Source organism: Phocoena phocoena, chromosome 19 (assembly GCF_963924675.1).
Source record: "Phocoena phocoena chromosome 19, mPhoPho1.1, whole genome shotgun sequence".
NCBI lineage: Eukaryota > Metazoa > Chordata > Mammalia > Artiodactyla > Phocoenidae > Phocoena > Phocoena phocoena.
Window position 1 is genome coordinate 29,597,958 of NC_089237.1, and position 27,027 is coordinate 29,624,984.

A 27,027-nucleotide genomic window follows, 5' to 3' on the forward strand; every position below is an offset into this window, starting at 1 on the left:
TTTGCTTCCGTACGTGGGGCGGAAGTCTTAAAAACCTGAGAATCTGGGCTTGCTCCCCGAGAAAGAAGCACTAGCCACGAATCCTCTGTACCACAGTTTCTCAAGGTGCGGGCCACAAGCCACCTGCAGCCAAATCACCGACAGAATTTGTGGAAAACGACTTCGTGGAGCCCCACCCTAGAATCACGGAGTCCGAATACCTAGGGGTGTGGCTCCGGAGTCTGCATTTCCCACAAACCCTCCAGGTGGCTCCAGCCTTTGGCGCGCGAAAGTTTGAGAAGGGTAGAGCGCCGCCCCTCCCCTGAGGGAGACGGGGCGCGGTCAAGCGCCGCGCCCTTCTCCGCCTGCGCTAACACGGGCCGAAGGCACGCAACCCTGCAGCAGCCAGCGGCCAAATCTCGTGTGCTCCCCTGCACCGCGGGAACTAGGCGCCCGCCGCTGGTCCGCTCCCTTAGCGCTGCGGCCTGTGCGCATGCGTGCACGCGGGCCGCGCCTTTTCTCACACCGCACCTTCCGCTACCCTGGTTACCGTTGGTGTTTGCGAATTCCCAGCGGCAACTGAGTCGCGGAAGACCAGCGCCGCCGGGCTTCAGCTGCGGTTTGATAGGCGCGCGCCCGCGTCACGTGGGCAAGGCTCCTGCTCGGTCGCTGGCGGGCCGCTCAGCCGGGAGGAAAGAAGCTTGTGGCTACCGCTCACCCTCCCACTGCGCCCTAGGGCTGGCGCGCGGATAAAAATGGCGAAGTGTGGGTAGTTGGCGCCGAGCCCGAAGCGATGGGGCACGCAGGTGGGGCGGTGGTCGGAGACCTCTGATGTAGGCGCCCGGCTGTTCTCCGCGGCGATTTGACTTGGTGACCTCAGGCCGGCGCCTAACAGGTCAGACCACGGACTCCGCGGGTCGCCGAGCGCCCCGCCGAGAGCCGGAGGCAATGGATGAACAGAGCGTGGAGGTGAGGGGGCTTGAGGAAGGTGGTGCTTAGTCTCCCTCGCCACCCGCTGAGCGTTCTTTATTCGAGGCGCTTTGCCCTAGTCCACCCTCTCGTAGGGCGCCTTGCCCTAGTACCCCCACCCCGCCGCTGCCTTTGTGGAGGGGGCTGGCCCAGTGCAGAGGACGCCGTGCTCGTTCTGCAGCCCTCCGGCTGCCCTGTGCTCTGACCCGCAGTCAGGTGGTGCGTATCCTGGCGTTTTCAGGATGTCTTGGCACGGGTACTCATCCCCACAGGGTTTCTGCAAACTACAGCCTGTGCAGAGCAGAACTGCAGATTCTTTAGACGGACGTGCGCTGCGACTCGCCATCAGTTCTTACGAGTTTTTGCGCGGATCCAAATCTCCCTCCGAATGGATAATCATTCCCTCCCAGCGGTACATTTTGTAGACATCTGCCCTTCCTAGACTGATTGAGGATATAATTTTACTATCCTGTTTGACTGTAGTTTTCCAGAGCAACCTATTCTTTTTATATATGACTCTTGTAAACGATGATTTCAAACGTTTGGGGTATTTACGTTAATGCTAGGAACTTAAAAAAGATTGCTTATTGGACATAATTGTATAATAATAATAATTGTCAAGACTTGAACCTTGCAATTACTAAAATACTAAATCCTTGATAAGGAACAGCTATATTACCTGGGCACTCCACTTGAAACTAGTTCATCCAATGGTCGTATTGTCCCCCGCCGTACCCCCCATCCCCCAACGTCTGCATCTCACAGATTCTTTCTGGTCCTGCAGAGTCATGGTTAGACTCGTGAGTAATTTTCTCCTTAATTCCTCATGTAAAAGTATTATAAAAGTTTTGTAACCTTACCTTGGTTTTAGAAGAGTTTAATTCCTCTGGAATGGAGTAAAAATAAATGTGAGTACTGTAAAAATAAACTTAAAATATATAATAACCTACATTTAATTATATCTGTTTTCTTGTCAGATACTTCCTAAATGGATTCATGGATTCATGGCTGGCAAAGATAATACTGCTTCTTCTGTTTACGTATTATTTTTCTTCCCAAAGCCTTCATAGAGCTACCACCAAAATTCTCCATACGGACAGAATTTCGGGCTCAAATAAGTAGCTAGTTGGTTGCAGCAGCATGGCAGAAATTCAGAGCAGAAATTCAGATTTCTGGATTCTGAATTACATTGTTTCTCTCTTGATCAAAGTATGCTGCCATTAATGTATCTTTTTATACTTAAATTATAAAAGCAGTGCATCCCCCTTGGGGAAATTGAAGAAAAAGTCACAAGTTCATAGTGTTCATTCAGTCATAGTTTGCCTTTTTTTTCCTTACTGTTACACATCATAAGGGTTTTTTTTGATCATTAAACAATTCAAAAATATTTCTGTGATTATCATAGTCTACGTTAACTCCTGTAACTTAGTATTTTGACGTTTGGGCTATAGCCAGATTCTTGCCATTATAATTGATGTTTCCATGAAAATATTTGTGCATGTCTATGTTTGCATTCCAAATTCTTTTCTTAGACTAGAACCACTGTGAAGCTTAGAAAAAAGGAAGCATTTTTTTCCCAGGAGATGTTCTGAGGTACCCTGGACCTTGACTAACCAAGTCCTGATATGGAATATAGTTAAAACTGGGATGTTATCAACCCAAAATAAATGTAATTGTCAGGTGAATTATTGCAAGCATGCCTTTTACTCATGATTCAGTAGCGTAATCTGGTGAACCTTATATCTTTTATTATTTTCAGAGCATTGCTGATGTTTTCCGATGTTTCATTTGTATGGAGAAATTGCGGGATGCACGCCTGTGTCCTCATTGCTCCAAGCTTTGTTGTTTCAGCTGTATCAGGGTAAGTTGTATCTCTTTTTACATACATTTAGTATATATAGGGTGTATTGTAAAAACCATTTTCTTTATCTTGTTTTAATTTTACATTTTATGTCCTTTTAAAAATGTCTTAAATGATTGTTTCTTAATAGGGAGACCATCAATGTATATTGTTTAGTACTATGGAGATGAATAATCATCAAGTCATAATTGCCATGAAGTGTCTGGAAACCAAAGCCCAGTGTAATTTTAGTATATTTACATTATTAAATCACTGTGCATTTAACAAGTACATACTAAGTGCTTACCTGCGTTGTGTTTGGGGTTGAGTGATGGAAGTGCCTGCCCTGCAGGAGCTTAAATCTAATTGAGAGAATGGTCTTTGTGTTTATATTGAAGAATGTGCAGTGTCCTCAAGAGGCACTCACAAAGTGCTATGAGACTCAGGAGGGAGAGTTTATACTTGTTTGATGGGTAAGATAGAGAAAAAGCTAGTAATGGGTTAAAAGGCACATAATAAAATCATATAATCTTATAGCTAAAAGAGACCTTAAATATGAATATAATCCAATGGCTTTAAAAATTGAATGTAGGTGAACCCCAGAAACAAAATTATTAGGAAGCTTAAGATGTAAAGCAGAAGAGCTTATTTTGATTGTGTGTGGGGATTCAGTCACACATCTGCAGGCCATAGTTGAAAACTGCCTGGCCCACACGACTCTTAGTAGATTATTTCCTTTATTGAGAAAGTCAAAGTCATTTAACACGCTCATCATCTCAAAATTTCTCTGTGGTTCCTTATTCTTGCCTGAGGAAGATAAATATCCCTTTGTCAAGAGTAATATCTGAAACACTTAAATCATTTGCTTCCAGTCACACATTTAGCAAATGATGGAGCTGGATTTGAACCCAGGAAGCCTGGGTCAAGAGTCTGTGTTCTTTGACACTACACATCTACAGAGGGCCTAAGTAACATACCATGCTGGTTCTCCTACTCATAAACTGAGAGACTTGATCTTAGCGTTGTTTTCTCAAACAATAGAATGTGGATAACAAGATCTGTCTCACAGGATGGTTGTGGCGTTAAATGAGATAAGCTAAAAGGTAATTTAGAAACTAAAATGTAGTTAAGACTTCACCTTCCAATGCAGGGGGTGGGAGGTTCGATCCCTGGTTGGGGAGCTAAGATCCCACATGCCTCTCCACCAAAAAACCAAAACATAAAACAGAAGTAATATTGTAACAAATTCAATAAAGACTTTAAAAGTGGCCCACATCGGGACTTCCCTGGTGGCGCAGTGGTTAGGAATCCGCCTGCCAGTGCAGGGGACACGGGTTCGAGCCCTGGTCCGGGATGATCCCACATACCATGGAGCAATGAAGCCCTTGCGCCACAGATACTGAGCCTGTGCTCTAGAGCCCGCGAGCCACAACTACTGAAGCCTGCACGCTTGGAGCCCGTGTTCTGCAACGGGAGAGGCCACTGCAGTGAGAAGCCCGCGCACCGTAGCGAAGAGTGGCCCCTACCCCCTGCAACTGGGGGGGGGCACGTGTGCAGCAACGAAGACCCAACGCAGCCAAAAATAAAAATTAAAAAAAAAAATAAAGGTCCACAACAAAAGAAAAAAGCTGATGGTGGACACTTGTTTAAAAAAAAAACTAGGGCTTCCCTGGTGGCGCAGTGGTTGGGAGGCCGCCTGCCGATGCAGAAGACGCGGGTTCGTGTCCCGGTCCGGGGGGATCCCACATGCCGCGGAGCGGCTGGGCCCATGAGCCATGGCCACTGAGCCATGGCCGCCGAGCCATGGCTGCTGAGCCTGTGCGTCTGGAGCCTGTGCTCTGCAGCGGGAGAGGCCACAACAGTGAGATGCCCGCATGCCGCAAAACAAACAAACAAACAAAAAAAACTAAAATGTACTCTCCATTTGTAAGGTGTTGTATTATTCTGTTGTAAAAATAGCAACTCATACATATCATTATGTTTTATAAATGGTAAAGCTGAATGAAGCTAGAGAAATTAAGTAATTGGCCTCTATCACTGTAGTTAATTTATTGGTAGAGTAGATCTGGACTCAGCTCTTTTGATGAAGGTTCAGCATACATATGATCTCTGGTTATTACCTTATACGTCACTGATTCTTTTTTTCGTTGTTTTTTTTATTTTTACGTGGACCATTTTTAAAGTCTTTATTGAATTTGTTACAATATTGCTTCTGTTTTATGTGTTTTGGTTTTTTGGCCCTGAGGCATGTGGAATCTTAACTCCTGGACCAGGGATCAAACCCACACCCCCTGCATTGGAAGGCGAAGTCTTAAGCACTGGACTGCCAGGGAAGTCCACTCATTGATTCTTCATTTCTTCACTTTTCCTCTTCCTCCTCCTGTTCCTTACAAGTATTTATTCCTTAAATATTGCGCTGACATTCTCTATTTTGAAGTTTCTGGGAAATTTTTATCTACTTTGAGAAATTTGATTTATTGTTGCAGGTTTAACCATCATCTGTGTGCATAGCTCCTAAATCTACTCCTTCAGCATTGACCTATAAATGTCTTTTCTGATTGTCCTTCCAGCATCTTGAACTTTGTTCTAGATCAAATTCTTCCTATTATTTTCTCAAATTGACTCTTTTTGAATTTTTTTTGTTTGTTCTTTTCTACTAATCAAACTTGAAACCTCTGACACCAATAATTTTTGTCCTGTCAGTTATCTCCTAGTGTCATTTATATCTGTCCTACCTTTCCATTCTTATTATTACCATCCTAATAGAGAAATACAGACATCTATTACCTAATGCTTAGATAATTATAGTTACTATCTAACTGATCTCTCTGTCTTGAGTCTTCTTCTCTTGTCCATTTTGTATCCTGCTGCCATATTGATATTTTCCAGTAATGTCATTCTTTTTCCCTCCCAGAAGCCTCAGAGATTTATTGCCTGAAGTCCAAGAACATTAGCCTTATATTCAGACCATCTGAATAATATGGTTCTAACCTTCCTTTTTCAGAGTTGTTCTGGTTCCTGAATTCACCATTCATTTGTTCATTCATTGAACAAATATTAATTGTGGACTTGGAGTTAGGCACTGACTTCTTAAGGAATTGACTTGTTTTCTAGTTGGGATATAGGCAAAAAAGTAAATGGCTGTATGTTAGATATTCTTCATAGCATAAAGAAAAATGAAACTGGTTGAGGGTATAGAGTAGGGACTTTGAGAGGTAACTGGCAGGTTGGTAGCTATTTTAGATAGAGTAATCTGGGAAGGTCTCTCTGAGTAGATGGCATTTGAGCAGAGACCAGGATGAGAGTGATGGGAATATGTAGGGAAAGAAAGTCCCAGGCACAGAAATCAAAAGGGGCAAACGCCGTGAGAAAGAAATATGTTTATTGTGTTGAGAAATACCAAAGAAGCAGTGTGTTCAGAGCAAAGTGGACAGAGGGAGAGAGGGAAAGGAAATGAGTTTGAAGATATAGCTTGAGGCCTTGGTCAAGACCTTGGATTTTATTTTAAGTGTGCTGCTAGCCATTGAAAGCTTTTGAGTGATTTGAAGTAATTAATGTTTTGAAAGCTATCACTCTGGCTACTGTGTGGAAAGTGGACTGTAGGCAGATGGGGAGAGAGTGAAGAGAGCAGTTAGGATGTGCTTTATTAGTGAAAGATGAATGGTAGTTTAGACCAGAATGGTAACAGTGAAGGTGGTGAAAAATAGGGCAATTCTGGGTATGTTTTGAAGGTAGAATCAATGGATTTTCATACAGATGGGATGTGAGGAAAGTTTTTTACAGCATCTGGGTGAATTAATGGTTTCCCATTCTGAAGTAGAAAAAGCTAAGGGAAGAACAGATTTGGGTAGGTTATAGATGTAAAAGTGTTTTTTTTTTTTTTTACTTTTAAATTACATTTTACTTAGTAACTACAGAAAACCATTGTTTTTGCTAGTGAGAGCAATATGATTTTTTATTATTAATTAATTTATTATTGGCTGCGTTGGGTCTTCGTTGCTGCACATGGGATTTCTTTAGTTGTGGTGATTGGGGGCTACTCTTTGTTGCGGCGCGCTGCCTTCTCATTGCGGTGACTTCTCTTGTTGTGGAGCACGGGCTCTAGGCATGAGGGCTTCAGTAGTGGCTTGCGGGCTCAGTAGTTGTGGCACATGGGTTTAGGTGCTCCGCAGCATCTTGGATCTTCCTGGACCAGGGCTCAAACCCATGTCCCCTGCAGTGGCAGGCTGATTCTTAACCACTGTGCCACCAGGGAAGCCCGCGGTATGATTAAATATAGTTCTTTCTTAAAAAAAAAAAAAGAAACAAAAAACCAATTTGTGACTCTGTGATACTCCAGTTCAAAATTTTGGACTAGTTCACTTTATTACAATACTTGTAGTTTTTAAAATCTTAAAAAAATTAGATATAATTCACATAACATAAAATTCACCCTTTTAATGTATAAATTTTTTTTTGTTTTAATATGTAAAGTTTGAGATGTTTATTATACATCTAATTGGAGAGGTTGACAGTTGGAAATATGAACCTGGATTTGAGGAAGGGGAATGAACCTGGATTTGAGGAAGGGGACGTTAGAGAGATTGAATAATTAGCATATAGATAGTATTTAAAGCCAGGGGACTAGATGAGACCACCAGATTACCTCCTGTGGGAAGAGATTTTTAGGTCTGAACTCTGGGTCACTCAGTGTTTAGATGTTAGGAGAAGGATTCAGCAGGATAATAAGAAGGAGCCAGGAGTAGTGAGGCATCACAGAATTCAACTGAAAAACGTTTCAAAAAGGAGTGGTTTAGGGCTTCCCTGGTGGCATAGTGGTTAAGAATCTGCCTGCCTATGCAGGGGACACGGGTTTGATCCCTGGCCCAGGAAGATCCCACATGCCGTGGAGCAACTAAGCCTGTGTGCCACAACTACTGAGCCTGCGCTCTAGAGCCCGCGAGCCACAACTACTGAGCCTGCATGCCACAACTACTGAAGCTTGCATGCCTAGAGTCCTCAACAAGAGAAGCCGCCACAATGAGAAGCTCGTGTACCACAACGAAGAGTAGCCTCCGCTTGCTGCAGCTAGAGAAAGCCCACACACAGCAACGAAGACCCAACACAGCCAAAACTAAATAAATAAAATAAAAAACTAAAAAAAAAAAGAGTAGTTTAGCTGTGTCATATGGTTCTAGCCTGGGATTTGACCATTGGATCTGATTTTTTTTCTTTTTTTTTTTTGGCTGCACTGCGCAGCACGTGGGATCTTAGTTCCCCGACCAGGAAGTGCAGTGTCTTAACTACTGGACCACCAGGGAAATCCCTTGGATTTGAGAATATGTAGGTTATTGGTGACCCCGATAAGTAGTTTCAGTGGAACAGCGGGGGCAAAAACTTGATGTCAGAGAGTGGGAGGAGAATGAGACAGCAAGTATAAAAACTGTCACAGAATCTTGTTGTAAAGGGGAGAACCAAGGTAATGGGTTGAAGGGGGATGTTGAGAGTCATCTTTTAGGAGAAGGTTTATACCTTCCTGGGACTGAACCAGTCGAGAATAATTGATGCTGGAGAGAGGAGGGGTAATTACAGGAGCAAAGTCCTTGAGATGCTGAGCACTCCACACAATCATATTGTAATACTGTTTATTTGAATGCTTTCCCTTCTCTTCCATCTCATCTCTGTTCATTTGTCCACAGAAATTGAACTATCTTTGGCAGTCCAGATACTTGTGTCATTTTAACAAACTAAGGCCCAGACGCATGAATAGACTTGTCCAAAGTCACATAGTAGTTGGTGACAGACCAGACTAAACTTATCCCCAGGCCAGCACTCTACCCACTACTCCCTGATGCCTCCACAGGCATACCCAAAAGCAGGAACATTGGCTCTGTTTTCAGGCCAGGTCTTCATTTATCTAGCTGTACTCAGCTGATTTTCTCTCAATACCTGTTCCTGTTTTGTATTTTTTCCCATTATTTTGCCACATCTTTCTCATCCAGTTTTTTCTTACCCCCTCTTGATTTTTAACATTGGTAGCAATTTGCCAATAATTATTGACTTTGTTCTTAATTTTTCAGCCTTTTAAAATTAGGTATATTTGACATACAATAAACTGCACATATTTAAAGTACACAGTTTGATAAGTTTTGACAAATTATACACTTGAAAGACCCTCCCTACAGTCAAGATAATGAACATATCTCTAATCCCCAGAAGTTTCTTTGTGCCTCTTGGTAGTCCCTACCTCCTCTTATCTTGTTCTCAAGCAACCAGTGATCTGCTTTCTATCACTATAGATAAGTTTGCATTTTCTAGAATTTTATACAAATGGAATCTTATAGTATGTACTCTTAAGGGTCTGGCTTTTTTCACTCAGCAAAATTATTTTGAGATTCATCTATGTTGTTGTATCAATAGTATTCCTTTTTAAAATGGTACAGATGAACCGGTTTGCAGGGCAGAAATAGAGACACAGACGTAGAAAACAAATGTATGGACGCCAAGGGGGGAAAGTGGCAGGGGGAGGTGGTGGTGGTGATGGGATAAATTGGGAGATTGGGATCGACGTACATATACCAATATGTATAAAATAGATAACTGATAAGAACCTGCTATATAAAAAAATAAATAAAATTTTAAAAATAGTATTTCTTTTTATTGCTGCATAGTAGCATTCCGTTGTATGCATATGCCGTAATTTGTTTATCCATTCACTTGCTGATGGACATACAGGTTGCTTCTAGTTTTGGGCATTTACAAAGAAAACTGCTATGAGTGTTTGTATACAAGTCTTTCAGTGGACTTAAGCTTTCATTTCTCTTGGGTAAATAGGAGTGGAGTGGCTATATCATATCGTAGGTGTATGTTTAACTGCTTAACAAATTGTCAAACTGTTTTCTAAAATAATAGTATCATTTTACATTCTCAACAGCAGTGTATGAGAGTTCCCATTCTTCCATGTTAATGCCAACACTTGGTATTGGTATGTTCAGTCTTGAATTTTAGCCATTCTCATAGGTATGTAGTAGTACATACTTCCCCCTTAAGATCAGGAAAAAGACAAGGTTGTGTACTTTTATCACTTTGGTCCATTACCCTCCCCCAACCCCTGGTAACCACTGTTCCTTCTTTATGAATTTGACTACGTTGTATAAATGGAATCATAGAATATTTGTCCCTTTCTGTTTATTTCTGGGCTCTCTATTCTATTTCATTGTCCTTATGCCAGTACCAAACTTTTAATTTACTGTAGCTTCGTAGTAAACTTTGAAATCAGGAAATATGAGTCCTCTAACTTTGTGACAAGTTTCCAGTCTTTCACCATTGAGTATGATGTTTGCTGTGGGTTTTTTATGTATGGACTTTTATCAAGTTGAGGAAGTTCCCTTCTTTTCCTGTTTCTTTGTTTGTTTGTTTTTGTTTTTTTTGCGGTACTCGGGCCTCTCACTGTTGTGGCCTCTACCGTTGCGGAGCACAGGCTCCAGACGCGCAGGTTCAGCAGCCATGGCTCACGGGCCCAGCCGCTCCGCGGCATGTGGGATCTTCCCAGACTGGGGCACGAACCCGTGTCCCCTGCATCGGCAGGCGGACTGTCAACCACTGCGCCACCAGGGAAGCCCACTTGAGTGTTTTTTGTTTTTTTTTTTGCGGTACGCGGGCCTCTCACTGATATGGCCTCTCCCGTTGCGGAGCACAGGCTCCGGGCGCGCAGGCTCAGCGGCCATGGCTCACGGGCCCAGCCGCTCCACGTCATGTGGGACCTTCCCGCACCGGGGCACAAACCCGTGCCCCCTGCATCGGCAGGCGGACTCTCAACCACTGCGCCACCAGGGAAGCCTGAGTGTTTTTATTACGAAAGGATATTAGATTTTGTCAGATGCCTTTTCTGTATCCATTGAGATGATCATGTGGGTTTTTCCTTCATTTTCTTAATGTGATTGATGTATTATATTGAATGATTTTTGTAGGTTGAGCTGTCCTTTATCCCAGGAATAAATCCCGCTTGGTCAAGGTGTATACTCTTTCTGAATTTGCTTTGCTAGGTTTTTGTTGAGGATTTCCCTTAAACAGCTTTGCAGAGTAGGAATGCTGATTCTCTTGTTGCATATGAGGAAACTTGAGATCAGTCACATGTCTGGTGTCACATAGTAAGTGCCAGAGCTAGGAATAAGACTCAGGTTTGAATAATGTCTCAAGCTTGTGATTCTTCCATTTAATGAAGGAGAGAAATTAATTCTTGTTTTTAAAATTTTATTTATTTATTTATTTATGGCTGTGTTGGGTCTTGTTTGCTGCGTGCGGGCTTTCTCTAGTTGCAGCGAGCGGGGGCTACTCTTTGTTGCTGTGCGTGGGCTTCTCACTGCAGTGGTTTCTCTTGTTGCGGAGCACGGGCTCTAGGCGCGCGGGCTTCAGTAGTTGTGGCTTGCGGGCTCTAGAGTGCAGGCTCAGTAGTTGTGGCGCATGGGCTTAAGTTGCCCCGCAGCATGTGAGGGAATTGCTACAAAGGTGTTTCTTTAATATTATTTGAGTACTAATATTGTATCACTGGTTCTTACCTTTGGTTTTGGTTTGGTAGAAACATTGTTTTTCCTCAAAGTATTAAAATTGCCTTATTTGTTTTGTGATTAAATTAGATTATAGAATACAAGGTAAAAATGCCACAAATAATAAGAGAAGGGAAAGATCACTAGCCTGGGATAGGCAGGAAAGTATTATGGACATAATCAGTGGACATTCCCATGGGACAGCACATGGATAGAGGGACAGTATAAGCAAATACACAAATAGGATGCCAAGAGTGGTATATATTATAGCAATAAGCCTGTTTTGACTGGAAGGGAGGGGCATAATAAAAAATATAGACTGGGTCATTCCTTACCATGGTCCCAACCTTTATAGGGCTTTTACTTTTAGTAGGGCAGGGGAGACAAACAAGTCAGTATACCAAGTGTTATAGGTACAATGAAAGGGGAAGTATAGGTTACTGTGGTAAAGCATGACAGTGGTATTAAAATAGTCTATAGATGGAGTTTTCTGGAGGAAGTGACATATAATCTGAAATCTAAAGGATGAGCCGGAATAATCTAGTTAAAGAGAGTTGTTGAATATCCTGGGCAGAGAGGGGAAACATATTTAAAGACTTAATCTTGCTGGATCCCCTAGGGTGAGGTAGAAGATGAGGCTAGAGAGGTGTGGCCTGAGACCAGTTCTGGAGGAGTGCTATGACTTTAGCAGAGCATTGTTTGAGGGAAAGAAACCTGACCTAAATCTTGTTTTGCTCAGGGACCAAAGAAATGATGTTCAAGGTTGTTAATGGAATCCTTTCCCATCTATTTTTTTTCTTACAGCTTTATTTTCTGTGCTATGAAGTACACTTCCCCCTATTTAATCTTCTATTGTTCTTTAAGGATTCCTTGGGAATTTTATTTCTGAGTTAATTATTTGACTTTAGGTAAAAGCTTAGGTTCTTTCATAGAAATAGGAAGGGATAAACAGAAATAACAGATATTGAGAGTACATAGCTATTGGATTATATATTTATTTACCTCAAAACCTGTTTACCAGACAATTAAAACAAAATATTTAACCATGGAGCTATTGTTTTTGGAAAGATATTAGCATCTCCTTTGTATATGGTGTAAAACTGCTCCCTATCCAATAATAACTAAAATGGTTAAATTAATAGAATTTGAGGTTTAGTAGAGATATTATTCTCTTGTAAAACTTTTTATAATTACAAGGAAACCAGGTTATGTAGATGTTTAAATGACTGAACTGTAGAACTCTTTTAAGACAAAGTTTTGCTGTATTGCTTATTTATGTTTTTCTGTCTAATTTATATAGCCATAATGTATATACCTTACAATTAGATTGCTTTTCAAAAAGGAATTTAGTAGTACCTTAAAATTCCTCAGAGATTTTATGGTGGTGGGTTAGTTACAAGTAAATCATCATAGTGGCTTATTTTGGGGGGGGGGTAGTAACAATATCATTATTATTTTTGTGAAGATTATTCACACCTTCCCTGTGAGATCCAGAGTCCTAGGATCACTTTCTTACCTGTGAGAGAATAGCTTCTTAGTAATTATTTTGGAATGAGTTCTGTGCCTTTGAAAATTTATTCCTGTCACGATGATAATGAGACAGATTGCCTGCTATTCTATATGTATCTCTATAATTAATGCAGGCACTAGAGAGTTAAACTCATTAAATTTGGTATGTAAGGTTTCAGCATGTACAAATTAATGGTGTTATCTGCAATCAAAATCTAATTTTTTTGCCTCCTTAGCGCTGGCTGACAGAGCAGAGAGCTCAATGTCCTCATTGCCGGTAAGTGTTTTACTGTGATTATTTGTGAATTTGGAAAGTAGTAAGGTGATGGGGTCAGCGTGTGTCCTAATACTCATAACATTCTTTCTGCAACCTGCCACATTTCTACTCCTTGCAAATACAGTTGAAAAGAAAATAAGCAATCTATCTCGATAAAGAAATGCAGACTAGTTTACCTGACTTAGAATTATGTAGAATACATTACATTGTTTACTTTCTTTTGGAAAATCATTGTGTAACTTCTTAACTTATCTTTTATAACTAAAAAAAAAAATAAAGTTTCTGTTTAAAAAAATCCAGATAGTAATAAAAAGGTTTCTGATTCTGATACCCGACTTGATTTTTTCATGATTTAACTTTCAGAAGAAATTGTTAGTGTTAGGTTTGGGTACCTGTTCTTCTAGACATTTTTCTATGTATGTACTGATGTATACATATAAATGTTTTCTTAAAAAGCTCAAATGATATAATATTATTTTGCTTTGCTTTTTTTTTCCATGTAAAATATGGTGATGCCTTTATTGATCATATGTACATATATGTCATTTAAAATCAGTGTTTGAATAATAATCCACTGTAAGATTATACATTGATTTTTTTTTATGCTTATATTGAGAGACATATAGGTTGTTTCCATTTTCGAATATTTCAAATGATGCCAGATTGCATTGAAGGGAAAGGTTTTTTACCATTTTATGTTCCTAATAATAGATATTGAAAATGCTTCTTCCTCACATTCTTGCCAACACTGGGTATTACCAGTCATTTATTTTTTTGTCATTCTGCTAAGTGAAAAATGGTATCTCGTTTTTAATCTGCTTTTTAAAAAAATGATTGAAACTGAGCATCTATTAAAACATTTTTAGCCATTTATAATTTCTTTTTTTCTTAAACTACTTCATATCTTTTGCCCATTTTTCTTCATGTACTGTTCACTTTTTTCATACTAACTTTTAAGAAGATCAGCAGTATCAAATAGAACTTTCTGTATGATGGAAATGTTCTATAGCCTTGCTGTCAACTGTGGCAGTAGAGCACTTGAAGTAAGCCTAGTGTAACTGTGTAAAGAAATTTTTTTTTTTTTTAAACTAATTTGAATTTTTAATTTAAATAGTCACATATGAGTAGTGGTTGTCATTTTGGAGAGTATAGCTTTAGACTAAGGAATTAAGAATTCAGTCCGTAATCTGAATTGCTAATTTTTTATTCAGTTTTTTTGGTAAATGATACATTATTGTAAAAATAAGTTACAAACCATACTTTTCATTGTGTCTTTGTTACTATTTTGATAGTAATATGGTATGAATATGATTGTGAGCCCTATTTTGAGGAGTGTTTATTTTTTCTTGATTTATAATTTCCTTTTTTTTTCCAGCTTTGTTGAGGTATAATTGACAAAATTGTAAGGTATTTAAAGTATAAAATGTGATTGTTTGATACACATATACATTGTGAAAGGATTCCCCCCATTGAGTTAACACATTTGTCACCTCAGTATTTACCTTTGAAATGTGTTTTAGAAAATGATCTCAAATTCCTGACTGAGAGTACATGTATGTATATTTCCTCTCCAGGGCTCCACTCCAGCTACGAGAACTAGTCAACTGTCGTTGGGCAGAAGAAGTAACACAGCAGCTTGATACTCTTCAACTCTGCAGTCTCACCAAACATGAAGAAAATGAAAAGGACAAGTATGTCCTTAGTTTCTTTGTTCAAGTGTTTCATAGATTGTGCCACATAGTATTTTAATGACATTATTGAAAGTTTAAGCTTCCTAGGTGAACACTAAGACAGTTTTCTTCTGGCATGGTGTGGGTGTCTCTATTTGGAAAGACCCTTCTAACTCTGACTTCTTTTATTAAAGCCTCTCATAAAGGATTAGAACTGCCACAATTTGCTAATTACTAATCTCTCTTCTTTGCTTTTTGATGCCTACTGGCCCCCCCCTTGGGTTTGCTAAAGGTGCCTATATATAAGCCATTGATTAATAATGGTTCTGATAAATTTCCTATATTGTAAAAGCTATATTCTAAATTCGGTAGTGTGGAAATCATGCTAAATGAGATAGTATCTAATATGCTGTTTCTTCATGCTTTTATTAATTTCCTATTGGATATTCAGATTACTTATAAATGAGAAATACAAAATGTCGACCTATTTAGATATTTTCTGTAAGCTCAGTGTGATTTATCAGTGAAAAGCTTTTTAAAATTGCAACAGTGTGTCCCCTTTATAGGCAAGAGAAACAATTTTTTAAATTGTGGCAAAAGAAACAACATAATATTTACTGTCTTAACCATTTTTAAGTATACAGTTCAGTAGTGTTAAGTGTATGCACGTCGTTGTACAGCAAATCTCCAGAATTTTTCCATTTTGCAAATCTGAAGCTCTCAATTCATTAAACAATAATTTCCTATTTCCCACCATTTTACTTTTGTTCCTATTTTCTCCCATTCCATAGATTGCCCTTTTTCTCTGTTTATTGTGTCCTTTAATGTACAGAAGTTGTTAATTTTGTTGTAGTCCAATTTATCTATTTTTACTTTTGTTGTGTGTGCTTTTGGTGTCATTTCCAAGAAATCATTGCCAAATCCTGTATCATGAAGCTTTTCCTCTGTGTTTTCTTTTAAGAGTTTTATCATTTTAGGTCTTATGTTTAGGTCTTTGATCTATTTTAAGTTACTTTTTCAATATGGTATAAGTTAAAGGTATTTAACTACTAGGGCTGCCATAACAGAATACCACAGGCTGGGTGGCTTAAACAACAAAATTTATTTTCTCATGGTTTCGGAGGCTGGTAGTCCAAGGTCAAGGTATTGTCAGGGTTGGTATCTGGTGAGGCCTGTCTCCTTGACTAGGATATAGGTACTTCTCACTCCATCCTCACGTGGCATTTTCTCTGTGAGTGCACACTCCTGCTGTCTCATTCTCTTCTTGTAAGGACACCAGTCCTATTGGGTAGGCCTCCACCCCTGTGATTTAATTTAACCTTCATTACCTCCTTAAAGGCCCTAACTCCCAATACAATTACATTAGGGCTTCAATGTAGCAATTTGGGGGCACACAATTCAATTAATAACCATGTCCAACTTTATTCTTTTGCTTGTGGTTATTCAGTTTAAGGGAAAACTTTTTTAAATTGAATTGTTCATTTCTAGTGAGGATCTGGTATTGTGCAATTAATCACCTGTGTCTTGGTTATTGTTGACTTTGGTCACATGTAGAAAAAGTGTGCATGCATACATGCTCATGTAGGCATGGACACATAATCTGATTTGCCCAAAATGTAGTAATAGGATAGAATTTATCGTCTATACAGTTTCTCAGAAATGATGTTATCTTTGTACTTTAAATAGAAACTAGTCTGCATTTTTCATGTAATTTTAAAGTCCTTATAGATGGATGAAAACAATACTTAAAAAAAATTGTCTCTACATGTAATTGTTCAGCTTAATTCACAGAAGCCATGGAGTACATTTTATATTTCCTGAGATATAGTCATTTAAAATTGACTGACCTGTTTGCCCAAACTTAGGAATTTGTTGCAGTAACTGTGTTCCAGTTTTTAAATTTATTTAATTTATAACTGTACTTTTTTCCCATAATGTATAGATGTGAAAATCACCATGAAAAACTTAGTGTATTTTGCTGGACTTGTAAGAAGTGTATCTGCCATCAGTGTGCACTTTGGGGAGGAATGGTAAGCGGAACAAATTCAGCATATTATTTTTAATTAGAGTGTAGAAAGCACTGAAATATTTGTTTGATTTAGATAGAAAGTAATATCATTTTACTCTGTTTATAGAATGAAAATTAAATGTACCTGCTTTATAGCGGAAGGTATTGTACCTTCTCTTATTCCAGAGAAATTTCTTTTGTTGGAGATTTTGATGTATGATGTGCAACCCTTACATAAATATTTTATTTTAATTAAAAACCTGTAAAATGTCTACTCATATCAGTTGATCTGATATCCTGGCTGTGATTTCCAATTTTAGTTTCTTTAAAATGGAACAAAAACTTTATAGACATTTGTGAAACAATATGAATGCAGACATCTAGTTCTTATGATTTTTTTTTTTAATCTTTCTTCCTCAAGTACCTTTCTAATTTATTCATTTGTGCTAGAGACTAGGGGTTCAGAGATGAACACGGCAGATATCAAACAACTAGTTCTGTACTTAATTACTTTTGTGATAAATACTGGGAATAAGTATACAGTGCTGATGAGAGTGAATAACCGTGGGACCTGACTCTGAGTTAAGCTCCAAAGGATTGAGTAGGAGTTAAGTGGGTGGAGAATTTGGACAGGGTGGATGAAAGAGAATTATTTTTGAATAAGATGTTTCTTTTGCAATGGGCTGTGGGAAGAGGTTTGAGGTCATGGAAGGAGGCTAGAACTGACCAAAAGAAGAGTGACAAATAAGGTTGTGTCAGGTGGTTTGGGCCATTGTTAAGGATTTTGCTTCTTTCTAATGAGTGAAAACTTCTAGATAAGTAAACATTTTGCTAAAGTCCATTATCTAAAATCTTGAAGGATTTCCTATATGGGCCAAGCGATTTTAAGCAAACTCTGGCCTGTTTTAACTAAGTGAAGGCAGCCAAAAGATAAAATTCATTTGAAATTATTTACCAGTTTATTAGTATCCATAGAGTGTTAAGGAAGGAATGTAAATGCAGATGAGATATATGGAAATGTTCAAAAACTACTCATTACTTTAAATAGCATGGTGGACATACCTTTAAACCTTTGGCGGAAATTTATGAGCAGCATGTTACTAAAGTGAATGAAGAGGTAGCCAAACTTCGTCGGCGTCTCATGGAACTGATCAGCTTAGTTCAAGAAGTGGTAAGACTGCTATTGAAAGATCATTATCCCTTTTATAGTCTATATTTTTTATAATACAAACCAATCAGATGTTGAACTCAAGATTTGAAATTTTGATAAGATATATTTATAGTTCTCACCAACTTCAAACTAGCTGAGGAATTTGCATCCAAACCCCTCGCCTGTTCTGAAGTTGGAGCCAGAGAATTGCCTCCTCTTATGCAGAAATAGCAAATCAGTGAATGAATTAAATAAGCCTGTTTGTTACATAGTCAGTAATTGACTCCTAAACAGAATCAGTATTGACTTTTACAGTCATTAAGTCATTCATTCTTTGGGAGAGTTTCTGCTACCAGGGAATGAACTATTTCTGATGTCCTGAATTAAAACTGAAGAATTCAAAGAGTAATATTTAACACTACTCTTTAGATACTGTATGGGTCAAAGAGCTCTGGTGAGCTATTTACCATTTGTAATATTATTTCTATGGGAAAATGTAATAAGCATCAAACATTTAAGTACTAAATATACTTTTGGAAAATATTTTGTTTGAAGTTACCAGAATGACAGTTATTCCTGAGGTTTGCAGACCATTCCTAACTCAAGATGTTGTCTTTATTTTACTCATGTAGGAATCAAGATCGAGATCATCATTTATAACATTCTTTATACAGAAAATAATGTTTTTGAGTTACATGTATGCTACACAAAGTCATTTTGGAATATAAACAAGTTGGATGGCTTCTATTTGGCCTTCGTTTAGTTACCTTTTTTTCTATTATTTTCTCTTGACAGCATTTTAATTTGGGCATTAGGGAGGTTGTTCTAGTTTGACATTTTCACTGCTTGTGCTTATAATAATACTAAGTATAGGAAAGATTGCTTTTTATTTTTGGTAGTATGCTATTAAAAAAACTATGTACTCTGCAATCTTTAAAAACCCTATTTTTTTCTTTGTTTCGTTCTGAAAAAAATTTAAAACTTTGTAAATTGGAATAGATGTGGTTTTTCAAATTTTTCATTTGTTTTAGAGTTTTGTGTGATGTGAACTGGCTTTAGTATAATTTTTTGGTTTTGAACAGTGGTTTCCTATATGTTTGGGGCTTTGAGTATGTGTTTTGTATGTGTTACCCAAAGCAGTTTTTTTTGTGATTACATATCTTTCTGTTTAACTGTTAAAATATTGTGTACTTTGTTATGCTTTAATTGTTTAAGAATTTTTTTCTGAGTTTCAGGAATTCAACTGACTTTAAGAATAATTGCAGTGATTGCATTAATGTCTGTTTACTTCTATTTAGAAAATTCTTCAATTAAATTTTTTTTATACATTTATTTATTTATTTTTGGCTGCGTTGGGTCTTTGTTGCTGTGCACGGGCCGTCTCGAGTTGTGGTGAGCGGCGCTCTTCGTTGCGGTGTGTGGGCTTCGCATTTCAGTGGCTTCTCTTGTTGTGGAGCACGGGCTCTAAGTGCGCAGGCTTCACTAGTTGTGGCTCGCGGGCTCTAGAGCACAGGCTCAGTAGTTGTGGCGCACGGGCTTAGTTGCTCTGTGGCATGTGGGATCTTCCCGGACTAGGGATCGAACCCGTGTCCCCTGCATTGGCAGGTGGATTCATAATCACTGCGCCACCAGAGGAGTCCTAAAATTTTTTTACCTGCTTATCTTCTAGGAAAGAAATGTCGAAGCTGTAAGAAGTGCAAAAGATGAGCGTGTTCGGGAAATTAGAAATGCGGTGGAGATGATGATTGCACGGTTAGACACACAGCTGAAGAATAAGCTTATAACACTGATGGGTGAGTTTTTCTATGCTGCTTGTGTACATGGTGCTTTGAACCTCCTTGAGGTTCAGTGGTTGGTGAGTTATTATAGGCTAGGAAAAGATTGCTTTAAAAAATAGAAGTTCTACCTGCTAATTGTTTCTCTGTATCAATTAACATTACACCAAATTGATACAACTTCTGGTAACTTCATGGGATATGCTTCCAGTTCTTCAGACTTTGTGATTTACAAAGTAGGTGGTCTGATTTGGCAAGCGTGCCTATCATTTTTTTGTTTTGTTTTTGTGTCATGTAAAGCAGTTTCTTTCTTCCTTCTGTATAATAATAATTTCTGTAACAATAATTCCTTTATCCTTCTGTGTTTGCAGCTTCTTTGAGACCGTTTTCCTCTCTGGACATTCTTTTTTACAGGTTCCTATTACGTTCAAAGCACATACCTCTTGCTGACATTTAATATAAACAAATGGCCCACTTAACTACATTCTTCTTTTTAGGCCGCATTTAAATTTGGGGGGAGGAATTATTTTAGAATAGTTGATTGATTAAAAATGTTAGTTTTCTATAGCTTTATATTCCTTTAGAAGAAACAATAATGTTAATTTCATTACAAAGTATACTGTCACTGTATATTTCTTAGAAGTATTTAATAGACCTGCATTGTCCTTTGTCTGTAACTGTAGTTAGGGTTGGTTCTGAAATCCTCTTGTCAAAGCTACTATAATTAAAACTCTGGAAAAAATTTTTAGGGTAGCTGTAATGAAGAAGTTTTGCTTACTTGAGATTGATTCCTTGTTATTGAACATGTTCAATGAAATTTAACTTTATTCTTGAACCATAAGAAGCCTGAGTGTTGGTCTTCTCCTGTTTTTTAAATAGGTCAGAAGACATCTCTGACACAAGAAACAGAACTGTTGGAATCCTTACTTCAGGAAGTAGAGCACCAGGTGATGAAATATTAAATGAAATGAGATAAAGTCTTTATCCTTTTTCTGTTCATGTACTTTAAAAGTTATTTTGTGTTTTGTTTTTTGACAGATTATGTAAGATCAAAAGATCTGGGGATCTGTGTGCTATAGTAGGGATTTTTATGAAATAGGAATCAGCTGATTCAAGGTTTCTCCATCATGTATGGGAACTAGATAAAATAATACTGGGCTTCCCTGGTGGCGCAGTGGTTGCGAGTTCGCCTGCCTATGCAGGGCACACGGGTTCGTGCCCCGGTCCGGGAAGATCCCACATGCCGCGGAGCGGCTCGGCCGGTGAGCCATGGCCGCTGGGCCTGCGCGTCCGGAGCCTGTGCTCCACAACGGGAGAGGTCACAACAGTGAGAGGCCCGTGAACCGCAAAAAAAAAAAAAAAAAAAAACTAATTTTGTTTTTGAAAAAAACAATTATTTTTACTGGGAATAATAGCCAATAGGAATCTTTAAAAGATTAAAATCTTCTGACATTGTGACTTAAGTGGTGACTTCGAGATAGAATATTATTGCCAATTACTTACACATAATGATTCTTAGGGTAAAATTAGCATTTTTATTTATTAAGGAAACTTTTATTACATACCAAATAGATAACAGGCATTGCTTTAGGTGCTTTGGAACACAACAGTGGACACAATGGCAAAATAATCCTCAAAGAGTTTATAATTTAGATTCGGGGTAGGTGGGGATAAAGTACATAGTGAATGAATAAATAAAATGTATAGTGTCACATAAATATTTGATAATTTTATCTGTCTTGAATTTGGTTTTTGGAATTCTCGAATTCCTCTCTATGCCTGATACACAGCTGTCTCATGCAGTTGTTCTCTTAATTATCATCCTGGGATCCCCTTCATTTCTTTCTTGGGATTCAACCCAAGAATCCTGATTCCTGATTTTCATGGCTTCCATGCTCTTGATTTACACGTTTGTTTTGGTATCACACTTCCTCTGTGGCTTTCATGAAAGAGTAATCAGAATAAATTTTTTGAGACTGCATGTCTGAAAATATTTTTATTCAATCTTTACATTTGGTTGATAGTTTGGCTGGTAGAGTTCAGTACATAAGTATTTATATATTGTTTTTCTCTTCAGTATTTTTTTTTGACCGTGCTGCATGGCTTGCGGCATCTCATTTCCCCAACCAGAGCCCTCGGTGGTGAAAGCTCGGAGTCCTAACCACTGGACTGCCAGGGAATTCCCCAGTATTCCCATTCTTAATTGTGCATGTTGTTCTCCTAGTCCAGAGATTTTATTTTATCCCTTCTGGAGAATAAACTAGCAGCCTTCTGCTGGAGTGATAGGACAAATTTAAACCAGCTATAAGTGGAGTAGGGGTGGGATCTGGGGATCTGTGCACTTTTTTTTTCTTTTAACAGCTTTATTGAAGGATAATTGACAAAAAATAAGCTGCATGTATTTAAAGTGTATAATTTGATAAGGTTTGACAAATGTATACACCTGCGAAACCATCACCATAGTCAAAGTAGTAACTTTTTTCCTCCAGAATTTTTTGTGCCTCTTTATAAATTCTCCTGCTTCTCCCAACACTTCCCTCTCCAGGCAACCCCCATCTCCTTTCTGTCATTATAGATGATTTTGCCTTTTCTAGCATTTTATGTAATTGGAATCATACACATTATATACTTGTTTTATGTCTGACTTCCTTTACTTAGCAGAATTATTTTGCAGTTCATTCATATATCAATAGTTGTTTCCTTTTTAATTGCTGAGTAGTATTTCATTGTATATATATACAATTTGTTTTTCCATTCAACTGTTTATGGTCATTTGGTTTGCTTTCTGGTTTTGGGTTTTACAAATAAAGTGGCAGTGAACATTCATTTACAAATCTATAGATGGACATATATTTCCTTTTCTCTTGGGTCCTCCTAAGATAGAGTGGTAGATACATGATTAGGTTTTCAATAAATGCTCTCTGTTTTCCCAAAGAGATTGTACCATTTATATTTCCATCAGTAGTCTTTGAGAGTGCCAGTTCCTCCGCATCCTTGCTAACACATGATATAGTCAATCTTTAATTTTAGCTGTTCTCATAGGAGTGTAATAATATTTCATTATAGTTTTAATTTGCATTTGCCTTATACCTAATGATCCTAAGCATCCTTTCTTGAACTTATTTGCCATCCATATATCTTCTTTGTTGAGGTGTCTGTTCAGATCTTCTTCTTTGTTGTTTGAAGTTCAGATCTTTTGCCCATCATTTTACTGACTTGTTTGTTTTCTTACTGAGTTTTGAGAGTTCTTTATAAAAAAACTGGATAGAAGTCCTTTATTAGATATGTACTTTGCAAAGATTTTCTTCAAGTCTATGGCTTGTCTTTTCATTCTCTTGAAAGTGTCTTTTAAAGGGAAGTTTTAAAATTTTGATGAAGTGTAAGTTACCAATTTGTTCTTTTGCTGTCATAGCTAAGAAATCTTTACCTAACCCAAGGTGACAAAGATTTTCTCCTGTGTTTTCTTCTAGAAGTTTTGTAGTGTTAGGTTTTATATTTAGGCATATGATCCATTTTTAAAAAAATTTTATTTATTTAGCTGCACCAGGTCTTAGTTGCAGTATTCAGGATATTTTAGTTGTGGCATGAAGGATCTAGTTCCCTGACCAGGGATCGAACCCAGGCTCCCTGCATTGGGAGTGTGGAGTCTTAACCACTGGACCGCCAGGGAAATCCCTGGTCCATATTTGTATGTGAGGTATGGATCCAAGGTAGTCTTTTTGTTTTTTATATATGGCTATCCAGTTTTTCCAGCACCATTTGTTGAAGACTAGCCTTTCTTCACTGAATTGCCTTTGCATCTTTTTCAAAACTTAGTCCATATACACATTGTCTATTGATTTATTTTATGTCACTACTGCACTGTTTTGATCATTGTTGCTTTATAATAAAAGGCAGTGTTAGCTCTCCAACTTTGCTCTTCCTTTTTTTTTTTTTAGAGTTGTTTTTTGTTATTCCAGATCCTTTGCATCTTCATCTGAACTTTAGAATCAGCTTATTAATTTCTGCCAAAAAAAGTTTTGGGGTTTTGATTAGAATTACATTGTATCTATAGATCAATTTAGGGAGATGTGACATTTTAGCAATACTGAGTCTTCATTTCATGAAGAAGACTTTATTTCAGCAGTGTTTTGTAGCTTTCAAGGTACAAGTTTTTCACATCTATTGTCAGATTTATTCAGTATTTCAGAATTTTTGATATGATAAAGGATGTTTTTAAAAAATTCCAATTTCTGACTTGTATCTATACAATTGATTTTTGTATATTGATCTCGTATCCTGTGATTTTGCTAAATTCATTTATTAGTTCTAGTGGCTATCTTGCAGATTCATTGGATTGCCTGCAGATAGTCATGTCATCTCTGAATAAAGACAGATTTCCTTCCTTCCTTCCTTCCTTCCTTCCTCCCTCCCTCCCTCCCTCCCTCCCTCTCTCCCTCCTTCCCTACCTCTCCCTTTCCCCCCTTCCCCCTTACTTTCCTGTCTTTCTGTATTTCTATTTATTTATTTACTTGGCTGCTAGGTCTTAGTTGCGGCACATGGGATCTTCAGTTGCAGCATGTGAACTCTTAGTTGCGGCATGTGGGATTTAGTTCCCTGACCAGGGATTGAACCCGGGCTGCCTGCATTTGGAGCGCGGAGTCTTAGCCAGTGGACCACGATGGAAGTCCAAGACAGATTTTTTTCTGATCTGGCTGCCTTTTATTTCTTGTTAGGTGTTACTGCCCAGAACTTCTCGAATAGTGTTGATTCAAGTATGATGTTAACTGTGGGTTTATTGTAGATGTTCTTCATCAGGTTTAGGAATTCGTTTCTCTTCCATTTGATGAGAGTTTTCATTAGGATTGAATGTTGGATTTTGTCAAATTCTTTTTCTGCATATATTGAGATGATTGTATGGTTTTTCTTTTTAGTTCTTAAAATAGATGAACATTTAAGAAAAATATTAAACCAACTTTTATCCTGGGATAAAAACCCTAAGTTGATTGATGTATTGTCCTTTTAATATATTACTGGATTTGATTAACTAAAATTTTGTTTAAGATTTTTGCACTTCTGTGCATGAAGGATATTAGACTGTAGTTTTCTTTTCTTAAAGAACTATTATCTGGCTTTGTTATCAGAGTAATGCTGGCCTTAAAGAATGAGCTTTAAATTATGCCCTCTTCAGTATTTTGGAAGAAGTTGTGTAGAACTGATAACGTTTCTTCCTTAGTTGTTTGATAGAATACACCAATGAAGCCATTTGGGCCTTGTTTTCTTTGTGGAAAGAAAGAAGGAAAACAAAAAGTTTTCAGTTTCTTTAATAGATACAGGACAGTTCTTGGGACTTCCCTGTTAGTCCAGTGGTTAAGACTCTGTGCTTCCTCTGCAGAGGGCACAGGTTCATTCCCTGATCAGGGGACTGAGATCTTACATGCTGTGCAGTACAACCAAAAAAAAAAAAAAGATTTAGATATAGGGCAGTTCATATTGCCTACTACTTCTTTTTTTCATTCATTCATTCATTTATTTTTGGCTGCATTGGGTCTTCGTTGCTGCGTGCGGGCTTTCTCTAGTTGTGGCGAGCGGGGGCGCTACTCTTTGTTGTGGTGTGAGGGCTTCCCATTGCAGTGGCTTCTCTTGTTGCAGAGCACGGGCTCTAGGCGCACGAGCTTCAGTAGTTGTGGCTCTCGGGCTGTAGAGTCCAGGCTCAGTAGTTGCGGCACAGGAGCTTAGTTGCTCCGTGGCATGTGGGATCTTCCCGGACCAGGGCTCGAACCCGTGTCCTCTGCATTGGCAGGCAGATTCTTAACCACTGTGCCACCAGGGACGTCCCTGCCTACTTCTTCTTGAGTGAGCTTTGGTAGTTTGTGTCTTTCAAGTAATTATTCCATTTTATTTGAATTTGCTAAATTTATTGGCATAAAATTAATAATATTCCCTTATTATCCTTTTAATATCTGTAGAATGAAATGTCACTTCTCTCTTGACATTGGTAATTTGTATCTTCTATCTTTTTTCCCGATCAGTCTGGCTAGAGAATATTGATTTTTGTTGATCTTCTCAACTAGGTTTTGGTTTTGGTTTTGGTTTTTTCTGTTGTTTTTCTTTCTTTTTTATTGAGTTTTATTTTGATGTAACTATTTTCTTTCTTTTGCTTAGCTTGAGTTTCATTTGCTCTTTTTTTCCTAAAATCTTAGGGTGGAAGCTGGGGTTATTGATTTGAGACCTTTCTGTTTGAAATACATTCTTATATCCCCTGTGACTTCTTTGACTCAAGTAGTTTCCAAATATTTGGGGATTTTTCTGATAGTTTATAATGTCAGGTCAAGTTGGTTGATGATGATGTTCAAGTCTACTATATCCTTGCGAGTTTTCTGTCTCCTTGTTTTATCAATTATTGAGAGAGGGGTATTGAAATTTTCAGCAATAATTATGGATTTTTCTGTTTCTTGCAGTTCTTTCGGTTTTTGCTTCATATATTTTGGGTTTTGTTTGTTTGGTTTTTGTTTTTTAAAAAATATTTATTTATTTATTTGGCTGAGCCAGGTCTTAGTTGTGGCACATGGTATCTTTTAGTTGCAGCATGCAAGATCTAGTTCCCTGACCAGGCATCAAATCCAGGCCCCCAGCGTTGGGAGTGTGGAGTCTTAACCACTGAACCACCAGGGAAGTCCCCAATTTCATAAATTTTGAAGCCATACTAGTAGGGGCATAAACATCTAGGACTCTTATATTCTCTTTTTTTTTAACTTTCTTTTTTAAAATTTATTTATTTTACTTACTTATTTTTGGCTGCACTGGATTGTTGTTGTGCATGGGCTTTCTCTTCTTGTGGCGAGTGGGGGCTACTCTTCGTTGCGGTGGGCATGCTTCTCATTGCGTTGGCTTCTCTTGTTGTGGAGCATGGGCTCTAGGCGTGCGGGCTTCAGTAGTTGTGGCACGAGGGTTCAGTAGTTGTGGTACACGGGCTTAGTTGCTCCACAGTATGTGGGATCTTCCCTGACCAGGGCTGAAACCCATGTCCCCTGCGTTGGCAAGCGGATTCTTTTTTTTTTTCCCCCCCGGTACGCGGGCCTCCCACTGTTGTGGCCTCTCCTGTTACGGAGCACAGGATACGGACACGCAGGCTCAGCAGCCATGGCTCACGGGCCCAGCTGCTCCGCGGCATGTGGGATCTTCCCGGACCGGGGCACGAACCCGTGTCCCCTGCATTGGCAGGCGGACTCTCAACCACTGCGCCACCAGGGACGCCCGCAAGCGGATTCTTAACCACTGTGCTACCAGGAAAGTCCAAGGACTGTTATATTCTCTTGATGAATTGTTTCCCTTTATCAGTTTGA

General features: G+C 38.6%; 1 protein-coding gene across 3 annotated transcripts in view; it reads left to right on the forward strand.

Annotated features, from left to right (window-relative positions):
• The first annotated feature begins 927 nt into the window (after positions 1–927).
• TRIM37 (tripartite motif containing 37) overlaps positions 928–27,027 on the forward strand; it is a 114,806-nt gene continuing 88,706 nt past the window's right edge. For all 3 annotated transcript variants that reach the window (XM_065896411.1, XM_065896413.1, XM_065896412.1), the window contains exons 1-8: positions 928–948; positions 2,708–2,809; positions 13,059–13,099; positions 14,674–14,790; positions 16,712–16,799; positions 17,826–17,948; positions 19,597–19,720; positions 20,582–20,649. In XM_065896411.1, the coding sequence (XP_065752483.1) occupies positions 928–948; positions 2,708–2,809; positions 13,059–13,099; positions 14,674–14,790; positions 16,712–16,799; positions 17,826–17,948; positions 19,597–19,720; positions 20,582–20,649 (684 nt within the window). The remainder of the gene's footprint in view (positions 949–2,707; positions 2,810–13,058; positions 13,100–14,673; positions 14,791–16,711; positions 16,800–17,825; positions 17,949–19,596; positions 19,721–20,581; positions 20,650–27,027) is intronic.